The sequence below is a fragment of the Buteo buteo genome, chromosome 2 (assembly GCF_964188355.1).
Source record: "Buteo buteo chromosome 2, bButBut1.hap1.1, whole genome shotgun sequence".
Lineage (NCBI taxonomy): Eukaryota > Metazoa > Chordata > Aves > Accipitriformes > Accipitridae > Buteo > Buteo buteo.
In genome coordinates, this window is record NC_134172.1 from 79,596,924 (window position 1) to 79,610,142 (window position 13,219).

Sequence of the window (13,219 nt, forward strand, 5' to 3'; positions counted from 1 at the left end):
TCCTAATGTATCAATACAAGCAAACATATCAATTGCACACTAGTCTTCACAGTTAGAACGCTGTAAGAGCACATGATAAAGGACTGAATAAGTGCCAGTTCATAATGAGTTCTAAATGAAAACCACTTCCAGGAACAAGAGTCAAATCAGTTCAACCTTTAAATGTTTCTATTAAGATTACTTTTCATATACAATTGCAAAAGTGCATTTAAACAAGGACTGACAGACGAATGGGGGTAGCGAGTTTACTTTTTCATAGCAATCAAGGAGTATGCGTGTACTGAGCACAGTCTGATAAAACTGTCTAACGAAGTGTTCAAAATCAAACACATCCATTTGAGAACTCTGGCTGTGTTTCCTTTACATTCTTGCAAAATGCTGTTGATGCTCTCCAAGTAAAAAAGCCTTGGTCCAAGCCAAAAAAAAAAAAAACCAAACATGGAAGAAGCTATGCAAGTTTCATCTTCTATTCTACTTCATAGGATTGCTATTTATTAATTACGCAAGAGCTACAAAATAAGGACACCAAAGCAGGAATTCACTCCACCATCCATTGTTATGATTTAAAGAAAAAACCACTTTGATTTCTAAGTTATTCTTTGGACCCATGTTCATTCATCTTCCAGTTTCATACCTGTAATTTTCTCCAGTAATGAAACATCTTGAACTTCCTGAGGCAGGGAGGCAATTTTTTGCCGCACTGTTGCATCTCCTGATGCTGCATTTTCCAGGTCTTGTAGGGCTTTGATCAAATCCTCGGTCTACAAGACAAGTTAGCCAACATTACAACCAGGTAATTTCTATGCCATTTCCTGTGGATGTGGCCACTGCATCTGAGGTCATCTACCTTTGAAAGCAAGCATTTTTGGAATATTTTCTTCAAGTAGTTTTTAAACTGTTGCTTCCTAACACAGGAAGTATTCACTAAGGATACAATATCCCAGTGTTTAGGAACTTATGCATAATTACAGTAGGATCACCTTTTTCAAGACTCTGCAGTGGAAAACTTCTCATTCCAATTATGAGAAGTGATCATTTAAGAGAAAGCTGAAAAGTACATGACCACACCAGTTTGAGAAACAGCCATCAGACCTTTGTGTTGCACCAGGTTGGGACTGTATCTTTTAGCTGAGCATCCCTGACACTTTCTCTTAGACTAGCAGCAGGGTACATGCACCTTTTTGTTCTATTCCAAAGGTGCATTCTGACATACCAAAAAAAGCCCAAAACCTAAACCAAACTTGTATAAGTCCAAACAAAATTCTGTCACCTTTCCATTGTTGTAAGATTTAGCATTTTGTAACTGGTTACCTACCATAAACTTTGATGACAATGAAAAGTATCCCTGTTAAAGCAAATTTTATATTGTCCTGATTTTGCAAAGCCATTGCTATCCTCACTTAGCTCAGCTGGCTCTTTGGAAGAACTCTGCAATCTACAATTAAACTGGACTCCACTGTATCCCCTCAACTTCATCTCTCAGCTGGTTTTAGTGCACTGAGGAAACATGTCAGTTTAAATGAATACACTCAAAACATATCCTAGCTTAAAAAGGATGTGGATGAGAACAACCTTAAGAGGACCTCTCCTTGACACACCATATTTCCTCCCTACTCAAAAAAATATAGGAGACACACAGACTCCCTGAACAGGAAGAAAAAAGTGTTGTTCCTTTATTTTAAAAAAATACTGAAGTTTTAACAGGAGGTTTTTGAAACTGGAACACTAGCCCTATAAACACCATCACTGATGTTTAAACTACATTTCAATAGTTTGAAAACTAATAAAAACACTGAAAAAAATTAAATACAATTTTTTAATCTGAAAAATAAAGAAGTCCATTACCTAATATTTACTACATCTTTGCAAACTGCTAATGATTTCCAACAGTAACAAAGACAATGCTTATCATCAAGAGAAACCATAAGCTGCAAGGCATCTGGAGGTAAAAACAACAAAAAAATCTCACTTATTTCCTTGACAACTGTTATTTCTTTTTTTCAATGTTTACAGTCTACCAGATGGATGGTGTATTTTTTTATCCTTTTCAGATAGACAATGGTTTAACACATGTTCGTTTTGTAGCTTCAAAGGGTCAGAATGATCCTCTATTTCATTCCTACTATTTCCACACCACTAACATGTCAGCATCAAAATAAAGTCTTCAGAACTGCTTTTTCTAACCAACTCCACACAAATCTATCAAAGGTTGAGCTTTTTAATAGCTCATGGAAAGAAATGTCCTACAAAAAAAATAATTAAGTTTTAAGTGTGTTACAATTTTGGGTTTGAGAGATTACACACTGATCTTAGAAAGAATTTAAAATATGGTCTGTTCCTCTAGCAGTCCTTTGAGATTCTTTAGTGGTAGTACTACTCAGACCTTGGTTTAGACTACCTGAAATCACTCAGAAGTTGTACACTATTTCAATACGAAAAAAGAATCTGTTCCATTTCTTCTTCCATGGACTTCTCAACCCCCAACTGAATTTCTCCATTAAAAGCATTTTACTTGTTGGCAGCTCCACCTTGTGGCTGTACCACACGGGAGGTGGCTTTCAGAACTCCCACTCTCAACCCGTCCCACATACCAGCAGTGGCCCAGCACTAGGGTCTTGGGGTGAGTAGCTCCCAGGGTAATCATCATCTTCCTCCTCTTGTATTTGCTGAAATGTCCGCTTTAAAGACTTCTTCTCCTCTGCAACTAAAGACACATATAAGCAACTCATTTGAATGCCAGATCTGCCCACTTTAACTATCTCTACTTCAAAAAAATTGTACCAGATGCTCTGATGATTAGGCTCTCTAAAGAGAAGGATGACCACAATTGGACACTAATGTTGGCATCATATTCCAAGCACTCAAATGCAAAACAGCAATAAAAGGTTGATTTTGCCCACACACGTATCTCTGTACATCCGAGTACAAGGGTACAGTCTTCACATTAGCAGTGTGCACTGTATAAATATTTGCGCCTCCTGCACTGAAAGCAGGAAAGGAAACGTCCTATTTGTCAATAAATGGCAGGTCTTCAACCCTGCTCACATTCTCTGGTTAATACCATGTATGCAGGATTTCTACCAGTAGAAATGAAGCACTGATGCAAAGATACATATGGACAGAAGAATTTCAAGTTATCTTTTTGCACCAAGTATACGCTCACTGTGGTCCCACCATCAACTAAATAACTGCTGGTTATTCAACCTTCCACTCTTCCATCAAAATAAAGACTTCAGGACAGCTCTGTGAAACTGAAACTCTAAGATGCGACAGCAACAACAGCCATGGGCAGAGCATGAACCAATCTCCAAGCAGGTAACCTGTAATATTCAGGAATAAGGATTTCATAAAGCAAGGCAGTGTTGGTTAAATGAACCTTAGCGTAGCATACCTTAGCTTAAAGGGAACAGACAGTTTATTTAATGAGTCAGAAGTCTTAATGCAGCCTTTGATCCAGTTACAGAACCTTCTGAATAAGGAAGACAGATCATTCTTCAGTCTTGCCACCAAAATTAATAAGAGCCAGAGTAATTTGTAAGCAAGCTTTGGACAGTCTTGAGAAGATCTCTTCAATGGAATCAACTCTTGCCATGATAATCATGGAGTTCAAGGGAAAGAGTCTGTACATTGTTTGATTCACAAGAAAATCCAAGATCACTCTTGATTTAAAATGAAATCAGCCTGCCCAATTCTAATGAGGAAGCAAACAAAGGTCTGTCCTTAAATGCAGAATTTTGCCTGCCTTGTTAGGTGGGACATATGTCTGAAAAAACTTTTTAATGGAGGGAAAGTCAGAGGTGCTGTACATCCTGCTCGTATGGGGAAAAAGCTGAAAGACCTTCGTGAGGTAGACACAAACACACCTCTGTTAAGAGAACAGATTTACTCAACCAACGCAAAGAAGCACAGAAAACATAGTTACCCTAAACCGAATGAATTTTTTTAGTATGCTAGAGCAAAGCTATCTAGGCTAGAAAAGGGTACAGTCTAAGTATTGTATGTATACAACTAACAGAAAAGAGTGCTTGATAATCTGATAACCATATCAAAAAGAAAAACAGCTGTTATCCACTGAGGTATGCAAAAGACACAAGCTGAGTTGAACAGGTGTGCAGATGACAAAATGGCCAAAGAGAGCATTTTAAGTTACATAGCCCAATACAATGTGCCATCAATATTTATCACTGGTGTGTACTTATCAAAGTAATTAACCAACAAAGGATAAATGCAAGATAATCAATAGAAGAATGCATGACCACAGTGCACGCACAAGTAAAAACAAAAATGAGAATTGGGATTCAAATTGCTGAAGAGCTATTCCTGCTGTGTTGCTAACTGGTCTATCACAAGACACAGTATTAAGCTTACTTACTAATCTAACATAGAGGATTCAGAACTCATTGTATTTTCCCTCTGAACAAGACCAAGTGAGCTTGACTGGAAACACTCTGAAGAAGATAGGTGCATGAACATCTGCGGTCCTAAACACCAGTCGCTAGCTGGCCTACCTGGAGAGGCGCCACTCCCTGAGCGTATGAATGGCAGCTGATGGGACAAAGTGACCAGTAAGTAGGCAAAGGAGGACAAAGCAGTCAGCTTTGAAGTAGCATTTTGGGCATGAGTAGCATGACATAAATGCAGACATTGCACTTTTTTGCTTGGCATTGGTAAACAGGGGCAGCAGAAGATCTCATTGAAGAATCCTAGAAACACCATCTCCATTTCATCAAAATAGAAAAAAAAAAAAAAACAACCCACACTTATTTTCAAACTCAAGAGCATATGGTGGAAAAGGACCCCTGAAAGAGAACAGGAACTAAGGCATAAATTATAACACACCCTGCCTAGGTAGCCTTCAAAACCTGCTAGCCAGAAGTAATTTAACCATTGCAGCCTACACTTCTGAAAAAGCCTGTCAAATCCAACAAGAAAAGAGGAAAGCAAGCATTAAAAGCATCTAAAAGTGATCAGAACTCAGCAATGGTATGTAACACGCATCTTCTGAAACAATCAAGATATGCTTGTAGAATATGGACAGCTTCTTCCAGGAAAACCAAGAGCCCATTCTTGACACAGACATAAAGAAGATAGAGAAGCCACTACTAGGGATGAAGTCAGCTTTCCTGCTTCATTGTGGTCTTCTTCACAGCTCAAAAATTGAGCTACTCCCTAAAAACCTTCAAAGAGCAAAGCACTGCATTTCTCCAGAATGACAGACAATTGCTGTTGTACCAGCTTTGCAGTGAAACTCGAGGTTGTTGTTATCCTGCTGTTGCACTGTCCAGAGAGACGTGTAAAGGTATTTCTCCACCAATTTTTCAGTCTTCAAACCATATCCAGTGGCTTAAGTCTCCAGTGTCAAAGACCTTAGTGACAAAGCATGAGTTTTTCCTGTAAGCTGGCAACAAGGGAGATCTTCCCATCTAGGGTGTTCACCTCTTTGTTCTCATCTCTTGATGACTGGTTTTAGAGGTAAACAGGCTTCTTTAATTTGACTCCAGGCTCACATGCATAGTAAAGAGAAACCAACTGTGGAATCTGTACACACATATTCAGAGGGATAACGAAGAGTTTAAAACTTTGCTCTGTTAAAAACAGTGGGTTTATGTGGGTTTTTTTAAAATCTCAAGGCAATATAAAATTATCTTCTCTCATGAGGACTTGGTTACATTCATCTCCTCATTCTAGAAGCAGCCACACCACATGGTAAGGAACTCCCCATATAGATAATGCCTTTCACTGGAGGGAACTAAGCAAAGGGCTCAGATTTTTTTTAAAAAACAAATAGTCCTTAATTCACATGAGGATCTATCAGTCTCAGCACAGCTACAACATGAGCCTTTTCTGACAGTTAAGCATACAGTTATATGACAAGTTGCATGAGCAGAAACTTCTGTCTACAGGGAAACATGCAAGGAAATGCCAGTTAACAGATACTGTAGTTCTAGAATAACAGGCAAACCTGTAAAACAAGGGTTTCTACCTCTGAAGTTCTATAGGTAACTGTTTACTTGAAAGGTAGACCAGCTGAATTTAAGGGTTTTTTTATGTGTTGGCAGGGCTATCAGCCTCAATCAGCATAACAAAAAATAAGCCTCCCAAAACTGTAACTAAAATCAAACTTTTGTAAGCTTTAGGTTCTAAGCAGCAGGGATTTAGCAAGTTCTGCAAGATCCCAGTAAACTTATATGAAAGACACTTTCGGAAAGTGATTTAGGACAAAACACTGAATACAACAACAAAAAATAGACAGCTTTCCTAAAACAGAAGACCATCACAGAACACCAGAGGACACAGAAAAAAAACCAAAATAAGAGAAACCTAATGGTCCAGCGTACCCTCCAACTGTTCTAACCATTTGTTTCTTCGGGGGTAGATTACTCACAATTGTTTTAAGTTCCCATTACAACATACATTTGTTGGTAGCCTCTCCTAGGTCAAGCATAACTGGAGTTGATCTGGTGCAAAATTATACCTAGTCCTGTCCCCAGGTGCCTTTATTTCAGTTATTCTTGGAAGCATCCCTGCCTGCTCTCCTCTCTGATGTTTTTCTCCATATTTTAATATGGATCTGACCTCTTGTGCCAGCATTTGCAATATAAACACAACCAGAGCAGATGGGTAGCAGTTCAGTTCTGTGTTATAGTGTGACACTCCTACATCAGAGCATATTCAAGGACTTCAACTGCTTATTACAAAGACAATGAAAAAAAAAAAAGTAGTCAGCTATATAGGTTATATTACCTAAAGGATTTTATATCAAACCTCTACAGACCTGGTTTTCCCAGGCTTTAAGATAAATGGGTGGTTCTCTTCCCTATTGCTTGTAAAAAGAAACATTCTAATAAAAATGAGATTAATGAGAAAGCAAATGCAAGCTTAATGAATATGTTTAGAGTAAAACAATAGAAAATATCAATATTCAAAAGCTCATTTCTATGTGTATGTATATTTCCTTAAGGAACCCGAAAGACTAAAATACAGTAGTATGCTGCACCACTGAGGAAGTTAAAACCAGGGAACATAATGCTTAGAAAGGGCCAGTAGTCTTTCCCCACCGCCTCCCTGAAGGGAAAGCTTCATTATTTGTGCAATCAATTCTGTTCCATGGCAGGAACTTCACATGTGCCACCAACTGAATTGCTATATGTTTACCCAAGGCCTTGCTACTAATGAAACAAGAAATAAGCTGCACCATTGAAACACGCACTGATAAGCTCTAAACGTGTTTTTCCTCACAGATACAGGACTCTGCTTTATTTTGACAGGTTTCACAATTCTGCAACCGAAGCAGAGCCATCCTGTTCAGAAAGCAACACCTACCAGCCCAGGAATTTAAGACACTGCAATATGAAAAAACCATAGAGAACCACCTGCACAGACTTGTTGCCTTACCTTAGGCTGAAGAAAAGAATTATCACAGCATTATCACGCACAATTATCACAGCGTCAGATAGTCCTAAGGAGCTTCAAAATTTTGTTTTAATGGCACAGCCTTGCACCAATCTACAGATACTAATACTACCTATTTCTCAGCTATGTCTATCTTGGGTGTACACAAAACCAGGAAGTCAGAATAGTTCGGGAGGAGCAGTGTACTATGGTTTTCCATGTTTATGATAAACATTATACCTGTAAAACATGATACATTGCTGTCCATCTTGCTTATGTTCACCTGTTTGAAAACAGACTAGAATAACTACAACAAAGCCTTCCGCAACATAGTTGCCCACCAGAAACCGGACAAACATCAATTTACCTTAGAAATCACAAAAATCCCACGAGAAACTAGCTCTTACCATTAAGAAGCTAATTTGAAAACAAGCCAGTCAAAACAAGGAGGAAAACCTCAGAACTCCACTGAGTTTTTCAAATTTATTTTTCTCTTGGTTTAAAAATCTTAATTTCTTTTTTACAATGAATTGACAAGGCGGCAGCAATACTCACACTCATGAAAAGGCCTAAACTGTTCTCTCAAATAAAAGATACTACATTAGTATCTCCAATTACCCAGAAGAAAATTCAGTTTCTTGCCAAGTGAAGATGTGCACACAGCAGTTCTTAAAATGTTTGTATTTTTTCATTCTGTTTCCTGCAAAGGTCTGTTACACTTAGGAAGGGTTTGATTTTGTATAAACATTTTTAAGTTGAGACAGTAACAGTAGCAGCACTGATTGATACCAACAGCCAAAGGAAGGAGGACAACGAGTGACAGTGGGATGTCAATTCACCAGGAAATCACAGCTGTGGTTCTTGGACACACAGTATGGTTTTGTTTAGATTAAAAGTTAAACACTTGTGAAACACTTATCTAGGTACCTTGAACAGTTTCAAATCCTCTGTTACATCAGTTCAACAGGAATTCAGGCATGTAAATTCTGTCCTTTCATGACAAACAGGTGTCATGCATTGCACCCAGACAACAGAAAAACCCCAACATGAACTGTTTCATGTAGAAACTGTACACCTTCCACCCTTCCCCTCTCCCATCACCCAGAGAAAAAACTCCGTGTGTCCTGATATGGAAGAGACAACCCCTTCAGTCAGGTCAGTTGGTCTCCCAGCATTTGGGGAAAAAATGGCAATACCCTCTGAATGTTGTACTTAAATTACACTAAGTTGGAAGGCCTCTGTCGCAAACTGCTAAAGCACCCATCCAGTAGTTTTGCCTGAAGAAGCATTTGGAGATAGACATAGACGTATGTCTTCACATGCATGTCTCATATTAATGCTCATGTCTTCATATTAATTCTGTATTAAGTACCAACTCCAGTAGACATATCTTGCTTGTTTTCACCACCTAAGAACGGTATAAGAGCACTTTACTAATGACTAAGCCAACTCTCTCACAAAGCACCGCACCTCTGTGGGGAACAGAGCAAAATTTGGTCAAAGCAGCAATGTGATTTTAGCTGATTTGAAAAACACTGATGCTTCCTTTAGCTGCGAAGTGGACAAATATTCCCTTGACCAGAACACTCTTGATTTTTAATGACCCTCACCTTCCATAGGTTAGGCATCCTACTGCTTCCCTCTTTTCATTAAAGTACTACCAGTTAAATACTTTCAGATGCTATAGAAGAAGAGGCAATATCTGCCGAAGCAGTATAAAAGCACAGTAAACACAAGAAGCTTATACTTAGTTTCTTACATCTGTGTCTCATGGAGCAATAAGGTTATAACCGTGATGTTCTAATGATGTTAAATAATGCAGTTATTGTTTTCCCCAAATGACATCAGCTGGTGTAAGAAAAAAGAAAACAGACGGGCTTCCAGGCATATATTCCAGGCTTCAATTATTAAGAAGTCCTTGCTGAATCATAATAAAATACAGTAACTACGCAAAATGAAAACAATTAATATGAGAATGAAAGCACTAACAATATTGAATAAACCATTATAACAACCCAGCTGACCACTCTCAGAGACGCAGAGTGGGACAATTTTAACTCTCAAGGTGGACGCAACAGTTCCCTGCACGCTACTTAACTTGCATTCACATCAAAAGGCAGCCCTGGAGTATTCTGTCTGCATGAGCAGAAGCAGACATTACCTTAAGTTAAGCTTACTGCCAGCCTCAAGTCACATGGCAACACACTTGCAAACTGGAACTGCTGGTTTAACGAAAATCAGACTTCTCTCAAGACAATCCTGAAAAATCTCCGTGACCAGCTCTCGCAACGACTCAACTACAGGAGCCCAGAGCTCAACTCCGCACAGTACTTTTAGTGAAACATGTACCAATTTAAAAAAACAAAATACAGCACACAAGAAAAGCAATATGCATTTACCTTTAGTTTGGGGGCTATTGGAGTCTTCCATAGAAAGTTTCAGTTGCTGTATGAACTCACTGCCATACACACTCCTTTCTTGCCAGATGTTAAGCAATCGTTCCAAGGGCTTTTTGCAGCCCTCATCTGCTTCTCTGTTCAAAGATTAGAAAATAGTTATAGTTCGGCTGGAAAATATCCCTTATGTTTTAAGAGAGCATCTTCCAAACTAGCAGCTGCATCCATTGCAATGTTTGTACATTTGGAGAGAATCTCTCTCATATTGTCTGAGACAAACTGTACAAAACACATTTGTGGCCAATTTTCCCCTCTTCCTGGAACCAAAGATTGCCTCAAAGTGCCCCATGTTCCCATGTTGTAAGGGCAGATTGGAGGAAGCAACTTGCTATCATTCAGTATTTGCAAGAAGAGTTATATAATACCCCCAAGTTGACATGTTTACAATTCAGAGTGTTAACTTTGAACAGTTGTTTCAGTCAGTAACATCCCAATTAAAAAGCAGGTTGTTTGGATCATTACACACTTAAATGTACTCATATAGTGCACTGAAAGTTAGACAGCCATCCAGAACAGCATACCACTAAACACACAGAACACTGAAGTTTAGTTGAGATAATAGAAATTATTATGCCATTTAGAGAAAATCTTAACTAAATGATAGTCCATTTTTGATAGGATGGTAGCTGCATCACTCTTTCCCTTTTATGTATAAAATTCTCCCTGCCTCTAGCAAGGAGACTAATGATCAGATAACCATTAAAACAAGCAATACAAGAAGAAACCATGCTCAAACCAGAAGACTGATGAGAAACCAGTGGCCCAAAATATCAGCTCTTTTAAAGTGTTCTGACAATGGGGAAGAGCCATTTATTATGTGGCTTTAATAAACACATGCAACTATTCAGTTTCACTGCCCATGAACAGATCTGCAAGATCTTTTAGTAACAATTAAAATAAAGTACATAGAAGTTGCATGCCGAGAACAAATGTGTAAAGCTGTGAGGGGCTGATTCACATACAAAGAAGTTTGCCCAAAGGGAAATATTAACACTAAACAGTTCCTAGCCACAAAGCAGTCAGAATCCAGTCTCTACTAGAGAGAGGGTACAAGCATCCCTGAGACTTAAAAAAAAAAAAAAAACACACCACAAAAAACCCCCACACACAAAACCCAAACCAACCAAACAAAAAAAACCACAACAAAAAACAAACCCACAACAAACCAACAAAATCCAATTGAATTAAACTTTGTATAATAAGAATGCAAATCTGTAGAGAGAAAAGTTGAAAAAATACGTAATACAGCAACATACCTGGCAACATGAGAAAAAGCATCCACCAGAACAGATTCAAACTCCCTAGTAAATTCAGGACCTTTCCTCTTACTGTTCTGGATGACATCGTTTGCTAAATATAGGAAAGTAAGTTTCCTACTTGATTTTGCTGGGAAAGGGAAAAAAAAAAGAAGGAAGAAAAAAAAAGAGAGAGAGAGAGTTTGTGTTTATTTCTCACTTTGTTCACCTGGAATCATTAACATGGTTTTCAAAGTTGCTTATAGCTTTTCAGTCTAAAAGCAAAGTGCAAAATATTTCCATGTTACCAAGGCAAATCAGAGGCCTTCAAGTCAAGTAGTTCTTGATCTCCTTACTTCTGCTTGGGTTTTTTTCCTAACTAATTTATGAGAGAAACATGAGCTTAATACTTTTTGTGGACAGTGACACCTCACTTTTCAAGAAAGCTGCATAAGAAATAAACTTTAAATGCACGATTAAAATGAGCTTTTCTAACCTACCAGCAAATTAATATAACAACAGACTTATTTTTCATTAATTAACTTCAGGAAAAAAACTTGGTATAGAACCACTTAATTCAGAACAGAATGAAACTGTAGGAGAAAGCTATTGTGGAGACTCAAATATTTTCCAGACAATGCTGTGCCAAAGCAACATTAAATTTCTTCTGTATACCATAACTTTTCCCATCTTGACACCACCATTTTCTATTTTACTGCGGCCAGAATCGGTGGGAGATGCAGATCTCCAGACTGCACTGGCTGCGAATACGCACACACGAGGCAGAAAACAAAAGCGCTTATTTCCACAGCAGGCCAAACTCGGATCTTTCAAAAATTCATACTTAATATACTATAAATGGCAACTCCAGCGATCACATGAAAGATACTCCAGCTAGGACTTCATCAGCACCATCTGCTCCAAGGGGCTAACACTGCTGGCTACCCAGGATGAGAAAGGTGACACTGGCTGGTTTCACAGCTGCCCGTGGGGACAGGGCACCAACACTGACACTGGCAGTCTCCCTGACTTCATTATGAAGCAATTTGAGAAGTTACCAGAAGTTAACTTAAGTTAATCTGCAAGGAAAAAAAAAAAGGCACAAAATATTTCTGGATGATACTACCAAACCGTTTTTATAGATCTCTACAACCACTTTTACTTTGCTTATCTCCTAATCCCTTAGCGCAATTCTGTAATGGATAAGTACTATGAATCCAAACCCGTAAAACGTAAAAGCAAAACCTACGGGCTGAACAGCCACCAACGCGCTTCACAGCCGGGGGAAAACGCTCAGTACGTCTTTGTTTTCCAACCCAGCTGCCTGGCCCGGCAGAGCATCCCCCCCTCCCAGCAAACACCCCGCACCTCCAGCCAGCGCTTCCACCCTCTCCCCGCGAACACCCCCCGCGCCCCCCGAGAACTAACGCCAGCAGCGGGAGAACGGCGGCCAGGCTCCCGCTGACCCCGAACGCCCGCCTCACGAACCCTTCGCCCTGCCGACCCCAAGAGCCCCGCGACCGCCGTGAGGAGGAGGAACCGGCCCCTCGACACCGTCTCCCTCACGGAGCGGCGGGCAGAGCCGGCGACCCCGCGTTCCGCCGGCATGCCGCCCGAGCCCGCGGCGGAGGCCCGGGGACCGGGAAGGCGGCGGCCGACGGGCAAAGTCCGCCTGGCCCGCGTCCCGTCGCCGGGCGCCCCGCGTACCTTTGCGGAGCTCCCGGTGCCAGACGGAGACGATGGGCCCTGCGTGCTTGCGGTGGTGGATGAGCCACAGCGAGAGCGTCTGCACGCTCTGCTGGGAGTTGCTCAGCTCCGACAGCTTCTTCTCCAGCGCCGACTCCGAGAAGGAGGACATGGCGGCGGGCCGGCCCGCGCCGGGCCTGCTCCGCCCGCGGGGGAGGGCGCGACGCAGCCTCACCGACAACAAGCCGCCGCCGCCGCCACAAGATGGCCGCCCGACCTCTCACCCCGCCTCGGCGGGTCGAAGGGCAGCATCGTACGGATCGCCGGAGGGAGACGCGGCGAACCGCTACGCCCGGCACAGACCGCGCACGCCGGGCGGGGCGGGGCGGGGGGGAGATGGAAGTACAGCGCATGCGCGGCCGCGTCGCCGCGGGCCGCCAAGGCGCCACG

General features: G+C 40.8%; 1 protein-coding gene across 2 annotated transcripts in view; it reads right to left on the minus strand.

The window, feature by feature from the left end:
• Positions 1 to 13,062, minus strand: part of RPRD1B (regulation of nuclear pre-mRNA domain containing 1B) — a 39,982-nt gene extending 26,920 nt beyond the window's left edge. The window contains exons 1-5 of one of the 2 annotated variants that reach the window (XM_075022236.1): positions 12,791 to 13,062; positions 11,105 to 11,234; positions 9,792 to 9,925; positions 2,592 to 2,704; positions 635 to 761 (exon numbers count right to left, since the gene is read on the minus strand). In XM_075022236.1, the coding sequence (XP_074878337.1) occupies positions 635 to 761; positions 2,592 to 2,704; positions 9,792 to 9,925; positions 11,105 to 11,234; positions 12,791 to 12,941 (655 nt within the window). In that variant the 5' untranslated portion in view covers positions 12,942 to 13,062. The remainder of the gene's footprint in view (positions 1 to 634; positions 762 to 2,591; positions 2,705 to 9,791; positions 9,926 to 11,104; positions 11,235 to 12,790) is intronic. The other variant, XM_075022237.1, reaches the window with a different exon arrangement.
• Positions 13,063 to 13,219: the final 157 nt, after the last annotated feature.